Source organism: Rhea americana, unplaced genomic scaffold (assembly GCF_003343005.1).
Source record: "Rhea americana isolate MKP2758 unplaced genomic scaffold, rheAme1 scaffold_3, whole genome shotgun sequence".
Classification (NCBI taxonomy): Eukaryota; Metazoa; Chordata; class Aves; order Rheiformes; family Rheidae; genus Rhea; species Rhea americana.
This window is the reverse complement of record NW_028186423.1, coordinates 13,005,480-13,021,849: the sequence shown is the minus strand read 5'-3', so window position 1 is coordinate 13,021,849 and position 16,370 is coordinate 13,005,480. Positions and strand designations below refer to the sequence as shown.

Sequence of the window (16,370 nt, the reverse complement as noted above, 5' to 3'; positions counted from 1 at the left end):
CTGTGCGTCACCCCACCATGGCACTGAGTCATTCTCCAAAAGGTCACTGTTGCTGCTTCAACACTACAAGCTTTGTAGCAAATGCTGGAGAATAAGCTTCTGCTGGCCTGGTTCATGAGCCTTTTTCCTCTTTAGAGGGTGGGATGCTCTGGCTTTCAGCTGCTTTGAGGCTCTTTCTTACCTGGGAAAGCAGATGCAGGTTCTGCAATCTTGAGGGATTTCAGACTCCTAAGAATCTGCAACAGGAACTTTATCCACTGTAGACAGGCTTGCAGTGCCCCTTCGTCCCCTTGCGCTGCCCAGATTACTTCTTTGGTGTGCATCGTCCAAAGCAGCTAAACCAGGTTGTTAAGCCTGGGATCCTGACTTGGCCTCACAGCGCACTTTTGAAGTTGAGGTAGAAAATGAACTTCATGTTTCTTACAACAGTGGAACTAAATTAGCAGCTCTCTCCTGCTGAACAGAGGTGCTCTCACCACCTCACTCCTGTTACCAGCTCTGATGCTCACCTCATTCTATAATAAGGTAATCCAACTAATTAATTCAGTGTCTTTTTTTTAATACAAGGTCCTGCTTTTGCCATTATTAAGTTTTGAATCAAAGCACTGCGTACTTGCATTAGCTGCAACAACTGCAGGCTGTTAATTCAGCTTAAGCCAAATAAAAACTGCAGTTTTTGTGGGCTGCTGCTTGTAGAACAGTTTAACTACTATGCAGTTAAAAAAAGAAAAAAAACTACACTACAGTAGTGCTACTAGTTCTGCAAATAGTTAAAAAAAATTGCCACTGCATTTGGAAAAGATCCTGCTTCTGTAACCATTTGTTGTATACATGCCTTTCAGCAGCCTAAGCAAAGAGAACACCTACTTTCTGGAAGCAGTTGAGTTTAATAGCAAACTAGCTACCAAGCTATTCGAGGCACACCCAAGAACAATACTTTAAGGCCACCATAGCTGGCACCTTTGCTGCCAGTATCACTGCCAGCAGTACTCGTAATTGCTTTTTTACAGGCATTTCTGTGACAAGCACTGATTCTTACCTGTGACTTTCACACCTCACAAAAGTAATTATTTTCTATTAGACTCCATGCTTTTGCAGGAAAAAGAAAAGGAATATAAAYATGACTTCTGTGACTCTGACCTACTTTAAGCCCCAAATAGACTTCTTTTAAGGCAGCCTGCTAGAACACTAGAGTTATACGTCAAAGTTACCTGTAATGGACTGTCTGCCTTCCATCCACAATAGAAAACCATCACACCAGTTGAAGGAAGAGCTGTCTGTATTAAGTTTACAATTCAGATGAGGGAAGCAAAGTGGAGACAAGGTAACACTTATACATCTAATAAAGTCACTTGCCCCTCCCCACCCTGCCAGCTATGACACCAGCTATGTCATGAATCAGAGAACAGTTCATAGTCCTACAAAACAAAACAGAACAAATAGGGAGCTAAGGCACATGTTGAGGGAACTGAGCACATCCCAGCACTCATGTTTGCTCCTACCCATGGACAGCTGCATTGGTCAGACSAAAAGGTCCTCTTGATTCCTTGTATTCCATTGCTGTCAGTGGCCAGTAGCCATCTGTTCCAACAGAGCGATCTCTGTGGAGAGCACCTGAGAGCAGGGCAGGCAGGCTGCCTCTCCTTCACCCTCCCCGCGTGCTGCAGCTCAGTCAGATGACTCTCCGATGTCCAGTGACTGTGGTTACACGGAAGCCAGCTGGCCAAGTCAAAGATTTTCAAGTGTTCAAGGACTTTTGGCAGTTGACAAGAAAAAAAAAAGTCAAATTCTTTCCCCTTGTCTAGCAAAGCCTTCCCAAAGCAACTTTTACAACTAGCAGTGAAGTATACAACACTTTTTTTAATAACATTACAGTAATTCTCCAAATTTTTGAAACATATTCATAAGGTTGGTTCTCAAGCAAGTAATTATAAGCCAAAGGATGTTTTGCTTCCATTAGGCAAAGGGACTTCTTCATAAATTATTTTGAGATAAGGGGATTTCATAGGTAAAAACCAGTATTCCAAGTTGTAAAAGAGGTAAAACTGATGATTCAAGATGACACGATCAATTATTTTTAAAAGATCCACAAAGAACTCTCCAAGTGTCTGATGAGGTTTGAACGGATAGTAGAAGTCTCTTATAGCTGCAGCCAATGTCTTGTTTCCCAGAGGTCCAAAAATAGATGTTTCATTTCCCAAATAAATGGGTTCTCCACTGAATAAAATTATGCTGGTATAGTTTGTTTGTATCTTATTAAATACAGCTCCTAAGTCAGCCAGCTTCTSGTATGTTCTCAGTATAAATTTAGAGCATTCATAAGAATCAAACCATATTACTGATTGTTTGTCAGGACTTGCTTGAACTGTCCAGGTCTCATAATAAATGCCAGTCTCATTGTCATATTTTACCCATTTTGCCATTTCATTAAACATGGTTCCTGTAGGAGAGGAAAATAAGCATTACAGAAACAAGTTAACGGAAATATTCAGAAATTCATGATTCAAAATATCTTCCATCCAGCAAAAGTTTTATCTACAACATCCTATCTATACAAAGATGCCCACTGAATAAACTGTATTTATATATGTTATTTCAATCAATCATATTTCCTTTTTCTGACCTATTCCCTGCTACTATTCCAAACCTTCCAAACTTCAGAGCACCACAACACCTGATATTTTCTTTTATACATGTGGAAAAAGAGTAGGTTATGCTACCTACAACTGAAGTTGACAAAGCATTCCCAAGTGCAACAGGTATTTCAGCACTTTCTACAATTTTATCCTTATTCAGCAACTTAGCTCAGATTTTTTCATGCCTCTTCCCAAAGGAATCCACCTAACCTCAGAGTGAGGCACTTTTTTTTTTCAGCAGCTCCTGAGCTAGCAAAATTGGATTAAGCCAAAAGATACAAGCAGAACATGAAGGCAAGTACATTTAAAGATCTGGAGAGTTATTTTTATTTAAAATATGTTTGGAGTATTCTGGTTATGGGCCACTTCACCACTGAAATCAAGAACACATCTCTAACTCAGCTCATCTCTCTGGTTGCTCCTTACAGGCAATGTACCTGCCTCTTCAAAGCAGAGCTCTAGGGCTTCTTCTGTTTTCCCCATGCTCCTAGCAACACATCCCAGCCTAGGCCCATTCTCCATTTTCGCAGTCCCTGTTAAACTGTATACAACCACTTTGACTCAGACCAGTCTAGCACCTCACCTCTGTAGCACAGCCAAGTTCTGTAATTTCTTTTTGTGTGGTATGTTAAAAGACACGATCATATGACCGTTGTAATTATGTGCTCTAAGCCATGATCTCCATTTTGTTGCAAGTTATTGTCCTCCCAGCAGAGACACAGTAACTGTACTGGGAAGCTGCTGAGAAATGGTTAGGTAAGACTCCTGCAACCCAAGAGATGAGCAGCAGTTGCCTTGCAATTCAGAGTATAGTAACTAGTGGTCTGCATCTGTCACTAATACCTCCCTGCATGCAACAAAGTCTCTCACTCACTTCAAGTCTGAATTTACTGCAATTTTCCATTTGTCGAGAGCAGTGAAGAGAACTGCATGCTACATATCTCACCCCCAAACAAGGTGAAGGTCGGATTATCCCTTCATTAGAGAGGATGTAAATGCATCTCAGTCATACTTTAGGGTAAGGCATGCTTGTAAGCGATTACTCAGAGCAACTAAAGCTCACACATTCACCTTCTAGGTTACCCCAGTGTAACTTTTTCTTCACTTAAGAACTTTGGGGCTTCACAATAAACATAACAATCATTCTGTTTATTGACAGTTGTTGGATACTTATTTTTTAATTGCCCATGCTTTGGTTTAATAAACTAGCAAGCCACAAAAATCTATATCAAGAACTGTACTTACTGTACACTATAGATGGGCTTGCAGCTGCCCCTTATCTTCTCTAACTCTGAGCAATTAGCTTCCTGGAGCATATTCTGCAACGTATGTCACTGAACAGGATTTGTCTATCCTAATGAAATTGAGATGGACTTAATATAAGCCTCTGGCCTTAACAACCAATAAATTAAACAAAAAAAATGCACTTTAATGCATTGTGTCTCCAAGACAATACTGTTCTTCATGTTTTCAGTAAGTAAAAGAAACAAGACTTAAAATTCTTCCAAGTGATTGAGGACTGCAAAAAAAGAAAGTTGCCAAACTAGGAAAAAAAAACAAAAACAAAAAACCCCACACGCTTAAAGTAACATCCAAACCTAGTGGTTCCTCATTCAGGAACAGTTTAGCGGACCATGTACTTATCTCCTGGAGTGACTTGCCACCTTACAAAAGTAGATCTGATAAAATTTTTTTAAATTAAGACAAATACCAGGAAGTGAAATCTGTCTTGCAAGGCTTCAGAACACAAGTGCAAGAGGCTGCATGCTGAAAATTGAAAAGAGCACACTCATAAGCAGTGCCTTGAATAGTACATCCTTTCAAGGTATTATTGGCCAAGGAGCTCATCTAACACACTGCACATCATATGTTTAAGCAAGATTAAAAGAAACCAAAAACTGTGGATTTGGATAACAAAACTATTCTAGAAAACTTTCGGAAGTTGTATCAAACCTTAATCTTCAGGGCTTAAGTCAGGCTCTTCCTACTATCTTTTTATGGGAAGAAAGCGTATGCCACACCTTCCTCCTGCAAAGTCTTTTTGCATGAAGAACTTAGTGCTGGACACTGTCTGGGACCTGTACTGTACTGAAGGAGCAGAGAGCTTCCACTGCACCCATGCTTTAGCATTTATATGCTTTACAGTATGATTTCAGATTTGACTGAGATATAGGGTATAAAAGGGCTCAGGTCATTGTATTCATAACTATCCAGATTATCTCCCCACCTCTACTCAAGCAGACCCCAAGAGATAAGGGAGACTTAAATAAATAAAAAAGGATCAAACTCTGCATGACACTGTCAGAAGATGTCAAGCCAGTCAAAACCTCAGACTTGGGATATCCTTGCCTGATCTGCACAGTGTGGTCTCTGATACTGTTGACGAACAGCCCCATTTGATTTTGCAAGGCCAAAGATGGTCCAACTGTTTCATATTTTAAAGCTCTCTCTTATTAGACAGCATACTTTTTGTGTCCTCTCTGAAGGAAGTGAGTCTAGCTGATGATGCTGTCCATATGTGCTTGTGTCTACTCATCCTTCTCCACRGTAACTTCCAGATTCCTTGTCAAATTCAGTCAATTCAACTCTCAGAGACACTACCTTCCTAAAAGGTTTCACAGAAACAGAGAGTGAGAAAGAAGAGGGGAGAGTAACAATGCCTCGATAACGTACCCGCAAAGCGTCATCTTTCTTCGGCATCAAATAATCTATGCACAGAGGAAGCATTACAAATTCCAAAGCTGCATGAAAATATTTGATGTGGTATTCATACAAAAGAAGCCAACTTTACTAGGCATTAGGAGTTTAGTCATGAGATACAAACCCAGAGGAAAGTAGCTCCCTTTATTTCATTGCTTAAAGAACCATCTAGAATTTCTAACTGCACCAAACAGGTATAATCTAGAGACTCAGTCCAGCAAGTCACTAAAAGTGAAAGGGGCCTAACATAAAATACCACATCTGTCAGTTGCAATCTTGTGCTCCACTGAGCAGTGGAGCACTTAATCATACTAAATGAATAGAGTAAATGGTTTTGCTCACACAAAATGCAACAGTCCTCAAAGAGCTTTGTCCATAATTTATTCACTGTATTACTACCATAATCAATTGGATTTATTAGAGAGAGCTTTTTATTTTAGAGTTTCAATTTTCAGTATATACCAGGAAACAATTCTGGTGATCATCCATACATTTAGAGATGTAAATTCTGGTTTAGTTTTATGACATATGACAGATAGACCTATTATTGTAGACATCTGCACAGTTTTATGACACAAAGTRGGCAAGATAAAAATGAATTTCTAAATATGCCTTATTTATTTGTTCTGTAATGCACACATTTTTATCTCTTTTTTTTTAAAAAAAACTCAGCTGTCATATGCAACTTCACAGTAGAAGGTTTTGTTTTGGTGAGGCACGTCAGAAGAGTTCATAATAATTCTATATAAGCTGTTTTGCTATTCTTATACTCAAGAGACTCAAGTATTTTTATATAGCAACATCAATAGCAACATACAGCAACAGAAAAATGACACTCATTTAACATCTCTTCAGTGTGGGCTGTTCAAAAGGCAGTGGCCTCATATCACTTTCTATATTAAGAAGTGGATAGAGAATTTTTCTATTTCAAACTATCATATTTCAAAGAAAAAGGCTCATATTGCAAAGAAGGAAGTCCAATATCTTGGTTTTAAAATGTCAAAAGGACAATGTGCACCAGGAGCAGAAAGAAAAGAGGCTATATGCCGAATTGCAGTACCCTGCATGAAAAGAGAGCTGAGGGGATTTTTGGGAATGGCAGGATTTTGCTGCATATGGATCTCTAATTTGGGGTTGATAACTAAACCTTTATATGCAGTCTTAAAGGGCCCAAGAGAATGGTTAGAGTGCACCCCAGAATGCCACACTAATTTTGATGAAATAAAAAAGAAATTGATGGAAGCTCCAGCACTGGGACTCCCAGATACGGCTAAACCCTTTCAATTGTACGTGCATGAGTGGYGGCAGCAGGTGGCCTCAGGAGTAATGACCCAAATACTTGGGAATTGGAAAAGACCAGTGGCATATTTTTCTAAATAATTAGATGAACTAAGTAAAGGGTGGCCGGCCTGCCTCCGGGCTATAGCAGCCACCGTCTTATTAATAGAAGAGGCCCGCAAATTGACTCTGGGACAGCCCTTAACAATTTTTGTACCACACACAGTATCAGCAACTCTAAATCAWAAGGGGCATCATTGGATTTTCCTGAGCAGACTGGTAAGACGTCATGCTTGCTRTTGGAACAAGGAGATATTACCTTAAAGGTGGTATCGACCTTAAACCCTACTACTCTGCTACCTGGTGAAGAGCAAAAAGAGTTACAAAATGACTGCTTGGCCACTATCGAGCAAGTATATTCTAGTCAGCCTGATTTAAAGGATGAACCCTTGCAGAACCCAGATGTGGAGCTATATACGGATGGTAGCAGCTTTGTACAGAATGGAGAAAGGTTGGATGTGCAGTAGCGGCTCAGTGGAAAGAAGCAGAAGCTAAACCACTGCCACCGAACACCTCAGCACAAAAGGCTGAAATCATTACTCTTACACGGGCCCTTGAAACCGGAGAGGGCCAAAGAGTAAATACATATATACTGACTCGAAGTATGCCTTTGGGGTAGATCACACTCATGGAGCAACTTGGAAAGAACGAGGGCTCTTAAATTCTGAAGGAAGCAATATATCGTATGGACAAGAGATATTGTTACAGGCAATAATAGAACCCAAAGAAGTAGCCATAATGCACTGCAAAGCCCACCAGAAGAGAAATAGTGAGGTGGTACAAGGAAACAGGAGAGCAGATATGGCAGCCAAAAAGGCAGCACTAGCAGGACAGGTGATTGGGGCTTTACTATCCAGTAGAAAAATACAAATGAGACCTCCTGAATATTCAGAGAAATCAATGGGCAGAAATGCTAAAGCGTACAAAAAATGCTGAAGGGTGGTGGGTCACCCCAAATGGCCAAGTTTTAACTACAGTCGGAATGATGGAAGTACTCATTAAGAGACTGCATGAAAAAACTCATATGGGAGCAGATGCTATGATAAGCAGTGTAAAAAGATACACTGCGGGATCAAAGATGCAATCAAATCATAGAATCAGTAAGGTTGGAAGGGACCTCTGGAGATCATCTAGTCCAACCTCCCTGCTCAGCAGGGTCACCTAGAGCATTACAGACAGGGTTGCAACCAGGCGGGCCTTGAAGATCTCCAGAGAAGGAGACTCCACAACCTCTCTGGGCAACCTGTGCCAGTGCTCCGTCACTCTCACAGGGAAGAAATTCTCCCTCACCCTCAGGCAGAACTTCCTGTGCTTCAATTTCTGCCCATTGCCTCTTGTCCTGTCACGCAGGACAACTGAAAAGAGTTTGTCCCCGTCCCCTTGACACCCTCCCTTCAGGTACTTACACACATTGATAAGATCCCCTCTCAGTCTGCTCTTCCCCAGGCTGAAGAGGCCCAGCTCTCGCAGCCATTCCTCACAGGGCAGGTGCTCCAGCCCTCGGATCATCTTCGTAGCCCTACGCTGGACTCTCTCCAGTAGCTCCATGTCTCTCTTGGACTGGGGAGCCCAGAAATGGACACAGTACTCCAGATGAGGCCTCCCCAGGGCTGAGGAGAGGGGCAAGATCACCTCCCTTCACCTGCTGGCAACACTCTTCCTAACGCACCCCAGGAGACCATTGGCCTTCTTGGCCACAAGGGCACATTGCTGGCTYRKGGTCAACTTGTCATCCACCAGCACTCCCAGGTCCTTCTCTGCACAGCTGCTCTCCACAAGGTCAGCCCCCAGCTTGTACTGGTGCCTDGGGTTATTTCTCCCTAGGTGCAGGACCMTGCACTTGCCCTTGTTGAACCTCAGGAGGTTCCTCTCCGCCCAACTYTCCAGCCTGTCCAGCTCTCTCTGAATGGCAGCACAGCCCTCTGGTGTGTCAGCCACTCCTCCCAGCTTGGTGTCATCCGCAAACTTGCTGAGGAGGCACTCTGTCCCCTCATCCAGGTCACTGATGAAGAAGTTGAACAGGATGGGACCCAGTACTGAGCCCTGGGGGACGCCACTAGCCACAGGCCTCCAACTAGACTCCAYACCACTGATGACGACCCTCTGAGCTCTGCCTTTCAGACAGTTCTCAATCCACCTCMYTGTCCACTCATCTAATCCACACTTCCTGAGCTTGCCTAGGAGGATGTTATGGGAGACAGTGTCAAAAGCCTTGCTGAAGTCGAGGGAGACAACAKSCACTGCTCTCCGCTCATCTACCCAGCCAGTCACTCCATCCTAGAARGCTAACAGATTGGTTAAGCAGGATTTGCCTTTGGTGAATCCATGCTGGCTACTCCTCATCACCTTCTTTTCCTCCATATGCCTGGAGATGACATCTAGAATGAGCTGTTCCATCACCTCTCCAGGGATGCAGGTGAAGCTGACAGGCCTATAGTTGTCTGGGTCGTCCTTCTCGCCCTTCTTGAAGACTGGAGTGACACTGGCTTTCTTCCAGTCCTCAGGCACCTCTCCAGTTCTCCAGGACCTTGCAAAGATGATGGAGAGCTGCCTGGCAACAACATCTGCCAGCTCCCTCAGTACCCGTGGGTGCATTCCATCTGGGCCCAAGGATTTGTGGATGTCTAGCCTGCCCAGAAGGTCTCAAATCATATCCTCCTCAACCAAAGGAAAGTCTTCCCTTCTCCAGACTTTCTCCCTCATGTCCAGGCTCCAGGATTCCTGAGGGCTGCCCTTAGCAGTGAAGACAGAAGCAAAGAAGGCATTCAGTAATTCCACCTTCTCTGTATCCCTTGTCACCAGGGCCCCTGCCCCATTCAGTAGTGGGCCCACATTTTCCCTAGTCCTCCTCTTGCTGTTGATGTATCTGAGGAAGCCCTTCCTGTTGTCCTTGACATCCCTTGCAAGACTCAGTTCCAGYTGGGCCTTAGCCTTCCTTGCTGCATCTCTACATACTCTGCATATCTATAGTTCTCCCAAGTAGCCTGTCCCCTCTTCCACATTCTGTGTATTTTCTTCTGTCTGAATTTGGCCAAGAGCTCCTTGCTCACCCATGCAGCTCTCCTGCCCCTTTTGCTGCACTTCTTACTCATAGCGATGCACTGCTCTTGAGCCTGGAGGAAGTGACGTTTGAATATTAGTCAGCTCTCCTGGACCCCCTTCCTTCTAGGGCCTTTATCCATGAGACACCACCAATTAGGTCTCTGAAGAGCCCAAATTCTGGTAGATACATTTTCTTGTTGGCCAGAAGCCTTCCTGTGCTCCACCAATCGCGCAAAGGAAGCGATTAAGATTTTACTAAAAGAAATAATTTCTCAATTTGGGATTCCTGAAGGTATATCCTCAGATAATGGACCTCTTTATCTCAGAGTAAACAGGGAACATTCAAATTTTTACAGATGAAATGGGAAATACACACTCCATGGAGACCTCAGTCTAGCGGTAAGGCAGAAAGAAAGAACAAACTCTTAAAAGACATATTTCAAAACTGTGTCAAGAAACCCATCTTAAATGGGCAGATGTATTACCAATGGCCTTGATGAGAGTAAGAATAACCCCAAGAATAAAAGAGGGAGTAAGCCCTTTTGAAATACTTTACGGGAAACCTTATCCAATTAATAAAATAGGAGTACGAAGTGATCAAATGCATGTAAGAGGGGAAGAAATGTTGAGAGAGTATTTATTGTCTTTGTCCCAGGTACTAACATCTTTATATAGGTACCTTAATCAAGGTACCCCCCTTCCATTGGACTCCACTGTGCATGACTTCAAGCCTGGGGATCTAGTTTATATTYGGACGTRGAAAGAAGAATCACTAGGAGAAAGGTGAAAAGGACCTTACCTGGTGCTTCTGACAACTCATACTGCAGTAAAGGTGGAGGGAATAAGCTCCTGGACCCACTATTCCCAAATAAAGAAGGCACCTTTCAATGACTCGTGGACTGCCACACCCACAGGGCCTCTCAAGATAAGAATACAGAAGTTGCAAAACTGATGAATTGTACTTGGGAAATTGAACTCTCTTACATTGAATTAGAGTGCTCTTAAGTGTTATTAGGTGTTATTTTGCATTCTGATACTGCTGTTAATAATAGATAGAGCTGCTTTATAAGAATACTGATTTATTTAATCCTTGCTATAGAGTTAACATGGAAAATGAGGACAGTGTTAATTTTGTTATGCATGCCCATTGGTACAACTAACCTGGTTTTGTAACTTATACAGGCATTCAGAAAAAGTGACTCAGATTACTGCTTGCTTGTCTGTTCCCCAAATCTCCCGGACTACCCATGTCATGAGAAATACTTAAAACTAACTTAACATCCATATGAGAACAACTGAAGTTGTTTAAAYGAGACTCGCTAGATAAGTGATATTATCTAAGTCTCAAAGGGGGGAATTGTTGGAGCAATGCTGTGAGGAAAAACCTTGCAAATAGTTAACAAGACTCAAGGACAAGGGAGAGAGAAAAACAGTACTGCAAAGGATAACCAGCTCCAGCCAAATAACCTTGATGAAACCACAGCCCTTTGAAGGCTGTAAGAGGTAGGAAAGACAAAAAACAGCAGAATAACCCAGAAGTGACCTTAGGTTCATTTAGGCTTATTAACATATTAAACCACACACCCYTAAATGAATAATGAGATGGAAATGACATGATAATGACGTTACCGCCTCTTCTCTGCTTCCTATGCTAATTAACAGGAATGYGAAAGCGCAAGCGCAGAGGGATTACCTGATGTAATGAAACTGTAACCAATAGAAAAATTTGTATAAAGTACTCCCTGAAAAGTGTGTATAAATAAAGAATGAGAGGGGGAGAAGGTGTGCTAGCTTTGTGGATTTACCACCTAGCACCTTTTTCTGCACAGAAATGAAACAAACAAATATCTTGACCCTGTGTGTCTATTGGTTGCTTGCACACTGAGTAACAGAACCCAGATTTTGGGCAACAGCATCAGTCCCTACATTACAAACTAAGTAAAAAGGTGCTGCTTTATACAAAGACAAGGCTGACTGTGCATTTCATGATACTGGTGCCACCAGAATTGTCTGAAATCTACCTGATATTGTGGTCACGAGAACCAAAGTTCCATTTTCCTTCCAGTGTGCATCATCTATTCCTTCATAGAAGCAGGCAGCTCCCTGGTTACACCAGAATGGGGCATCCATGCCAGGCCGGAGATGTGGAAATGTACAGTTCCCAAGCTGGAAGAGTTCATACCACTCCATTGTGTAGTTTTTGCCAGTTAGAGAGCTCTTGAAGCCCACRGCATCATGCATAATTTTCTGTGGGGGGAAAAAAAAATAGAAAAGCTTTAACAAAGAAATGTGATCCTGTAAAACCGACTTCAGCTTGAACTGAACAGAAAATAAAAAAGTTAAGGAGGTGTTGCATAAGCGAGGGGGAGGGATAGCATCTTCAGCAGTGTTGATACACAACATATTAGACTATGGAGGCACACTGTCTCAGTGCTTGTCTATCCATTGATGGTATATTCTATTATTCAGAGGCAGATACTCAGTGGTAGCTCACTATAAAAACCTCACTTTTGAATCTTTACCTCACAGGGATCTCAAAGAAATGAGCAGATCAGTCACCAAAAATAGACCATAGTAATAAAAGTCACATAAGGAACAACAGAAATATATATTTTTTAAAAGCTGCAGGGCAAACATAAATTCAGTTTTAGGTTAACAATTAAGATAATGATACTTGAAGTTAACCCCATCTTTGACTCTCAGTTTTGCTTTTTAAAGCTTATTTATGCTACTATTAGACCTGTAAAATCACAGTTGAGATTCTTTCATATTTGTGTATCTGCACGAATGGACACTTCCTTCAACATTTAAGACATAATATTATATATGTACACCCAAGTAAGAAAGGGTAAAGGCTGACAACTCCTCACGATCCATCATTTTGATCAGGTTTCCATTCCTGACAGATATTCACATGCATACAAGTAATGCAAATATGCCTTTAACAACAGAAAGCTTAACATACTAAACAGACATTTTGTCAGATGTAAGGGGCCAAACTCACGTATCTTCTAGGAGCAGTGTCAGTGCAGAACAAAAACCCCAAAATATAATGCTCTCAATATTCAGTTCTGCGGAGGAATATATTCAAACACATAAACAGTACTGACCATGCTCTTTTCTTTGGCTGAGATAAGTTCTGTAACTTTTGTTTGAAACTTACTGCTTTTCAGGCTTCTTTCCTACAGTTAGCCTAGGCTGTGTGCACCAACACACTTCCGTACAGGCATATTGCAACCTTACAGCTCCTATTTTGACACCTGTTGTTGACATCAGCTGAATTTGCCACTGTAATTTTGTTAAACAAAAAACATCACCTTACCAAATGTCCAAGTAGGTCACCGTATTTGAATTCCCACACTGGAGCCTGTAATCGATACACTTCAATGACATCCTCTTCCTTCATAAGTGGAACAGCAGAGCCAGTGGGACAGAAAGTATAGCGAGCTTGGCAGTAAGGATCTGTTTTCGGACGGTAATCAAAGCGCCTGTGTTGAGAAAGAGAAGCCTAAGCACAGCTTCAGGGCTGCAGTAGCTGTCTTGTGACTTCCTAAGAGCCTGAGTCAGGGAGCTCTGTTGTGCAGCATCTTCCAAACACAAATTCTGTGATCCAGACTCTGCAAAACTCCCAATACGTAAGTTTATAAGACTGTTGAGGCATAAGTTTGCAGAAATGGGACTCAAGGCTACACAGTGTGAATGCAAATGACGTTGTACAAGGTGCTGATACCTAAGAAGTGGAAATGATGCAGATTGCAAAGGGTGACTTGTAGTCACAAAATCAGAGACATACAGATGTTGATGAGAAAATGGTTGAGATCTTCCTTAAACATGTTTCCCTAACAGTTTGTCTGCACAGTTACCAGTTTGCTTTGGTAAACTATACTGGAGTAATAGCTCCCTAAGCAAAGCCACTTTTACTCCAGAATACTGAGAGTATCAGAGAGAAATATGATATTCCTCTACCTAATTTAAATAAAGAGACCTAAGAACCCAGATTCACTCATTTTTTTCCRTTCATCATTTCTATTAAACCTTGGTTACAAAACTGGAGGATCGAATCTGCCTATGAATTACACACTACAGGCAAACAGCAAAAAAACCTTTCTGCAAGTCTTCCTTTCCCAATCCCCTTCAAATTCTACCCTAACTCCTAAGGATGAGATATAAATTTCACTTAAAGTAAGACGCCTATATTCCTGTCTAGAGTTACCAAGACAGATTCACGTACACAGGCTGTTCAGAGTATACCCTGAGAGTCTAACATATCCAGGAAGCTGTTGTCCATTACCATTAAATGGCACAAATACCCTAGGCCTGAGATGACTCATGCACACTGGACTTACTGAGCCATACTTAAGCCACTAGCCCAGCCTACATAATGTTGTTTTTACCTCTGGATTTTTCCAAGCTTGCTGCTGTCATTCTGAAATCCTACTTTTTTTTCTGTCCAGGCTGGGAAAAAAAAAAAAAAAAAAAAAAGTCTGGCTGGAAAGGGAACACACGGCCAAAAAGCAGAGACTTACACCTGCCATACTCTTAAGTCCTGTTTCCAAATTACACAGCTTAAATTTTCAGTTTCTCCTCCCACTGTACTTCACATGGGACAGTAAAATACTAAGCATGTTGCTTAGTTAGAAGCATAAAAATTCCACATTTCTGAGTCAGGCTCACATTGACTTGTATACTGGTTTTGACCATCCTGAGACCAGGTCTTGCAACTGTAGAAAACCTGAAAAGCTTTCACTGGAAAACCTGAAAGACTCATTACTGTGAGATGAACTCCTTAGGCATCACCTGACTGCCACTGCTAGCAATTACACAAGCTTTCAAAACCTCAGACATTCACTAAATAGCAGTTAAATCAGATTACAATTCATTTTACCACTAACAAGCCCACACAGAACACACTTAYGAGTGTGTTCCCCCTGAACAGGCTAGTTTCCCTAGCATATTCAAAGTCATATCTACTCACTTCAGTGCAATGCAATAATGTAATATGTACTCCTCCACTTTTCCCAACAGTACCATTGCCTTGTTCTGGAGCTAAAACAGCTATGGAGCAGCTGGCAGGATTTTATTCCATTTCATTTATCATTAATAGGAATATGAAGTGAACTTCAATTAAAAAGAAAAAATCTTAACCTCATTTCCTCATCACAGCTCCTTAGTATGATAGATTTTAAATGAGCACCTTTAAGGCTAGGGCATTCATCACTGGGGGCAACAATCCATCTGCTGGAAGAAAAAACACAGCTATCAGGTCAAGTACCTGCTACCTGTTCTCTTACTTGTGAGCTGAACATACCAAATACAGTACTAATGACAAGCCAAATATTTCTATTATTAAAAAAAAACAGAGTTATGAATACTTTTTAGACTAAATGCTGAAACTTAAAAAGTGGAAAACCTGATGGGTCTTTCAGCTCTTCTGCCAGCACCYCTTTCTGTACAAAGCAGAAATATGAGAACGGCACCTACTAAATAAGAGCAGGAACAAGAACCACCAGACAGGAAATATTTTGCAGTCATCTCTCAAATTAGTTTCACTAACCACCAAAACTACTACTTTCTTGGAATAGCACAAGGAGTACAGACATTTCTTGAAAAGGTATACAGAGCACAGGCACCAAGGCACTAATTTCAGAGCATTTAAGACAAAATTTTAGAGGGTTGAGAGAGGGAAAAAAAAAAGAAAAGAAAACACTTAGCCAGAAACATTCTGACTGTTATACTCCGGAGGACAAAGCTGACTTCCAGGCCAGCACCTTACACTCACAGCACCTTCCTTCATCACAGATTTGAAGGAGCAGCATCAAAAAGGGAAGCTTAACTGCATGACACTCACGACAGGTTCCTGCAGCGTGAACCTAAGCAAACTAATATCCTCCCAGAGACAGGCTCTTTTCAGACGCCTCTTTTGGCCACTCGGACAGCTGGATTTACGCGAGCATTTAAACGCGCATTTCCTGCGTCAACACCCCCGCCCACACCGCCCAGCCGCGCCCCCCGCCCCGCCCCGCGCGCGGCCGTTGGCCGCCTCGCCCCGCCCCGCCTCGCGTGCTCGCGGCGGGTGCGGGGAGGAGCGGCTCTCCTCCCTCCCCCCGAGGCCGCCGGGCGCCCCCGGCCGCCATCGCCGGCGCGGCGCGGACGGGAGGTCGCAGGCCGCGCCGGGAAAGCGCTCAAGAGGGTAGGGAGGCCGGGAGTGAGGCGCCTCCCTCCGCGGGCCGCTCACCTGTAAGGCACCGGCCAGCGCCGCCGCGCGGAGCAGAGCCCGCCCGAGAAGCACAGCGCCCAGGCCAGCAGCAGCAGGCAGAGACGGGCGGCGCCCATGGCGCCGCGGCCCCGCGCCCGTCTGCCGCCAGGGCCGCCGCTCGCGGCCTGCGGCGCTCCGTCCCGAGCGCCAGTGCTGCCGCCGGCCGTGGAAGGCGGGAGCGGGGCTGAGGGAAGCTGCGCGGGAGGCGGCTGGCCCTGCCCCCGCCCACGGCGCCCTGGGCGGCCGCACGGGCCTCGCCGGGGTGGCCGCGGGTTCGGTGACCGGGGGAGGGCACTTGCAGAGCGCCGAGGCCCGAGGTGGTGAGGAGACAGCCTGGAGGAGGAAGGCATCATGCCATGTACAGCGTCGAAAAGGAAATGTATGAAGTCCACAGTAGC

General features: G+C 43.2%; 1 protein-coding gene across 2 annotated transcripts; it reads right to left on the bottom strand.

Moving 5' to 3' along the window:
- Positions 1–1,261: 1,261 nt before the first annotated feature.
- Positions 1,262–16,156, bottom strand: CLN5 (CLN5 lysosomal BMP synthase). 2 transcript variants are annotated; one of them, XM_085309527.1, is made up of 4 exons: positions 15,952–16,156; positions 13,039–13,204; positions 11,738–11,963; positions 1,262–2,440 (listed from the first exon to the last, which is right to left on the bottom strand). In XM_085309527.1, the coding sequence occupies exons 1-4, from the start codon at positions 16,047–16,049 to the stop codon at positions 1,929–1,931; spliced, it is 1,002 nt and encodes a 333-aa protein (XP_085165653.1). In that variant the 5' UTR covers positions 16,050–16,156; the 3' UTR covers positions 1,262–1,928. The 2 variants fall into 2 exon arrangements, with proteins under 2 accessions (XP_085165653.1, XP_085165654.1); XM_085309528.1 differs by lacking the exon at positions 15,952–16,156 and adding an exon at positions 14,692–15,057.
- Positions 16,157–16,370: the final 214 nt, after the last annotated feature.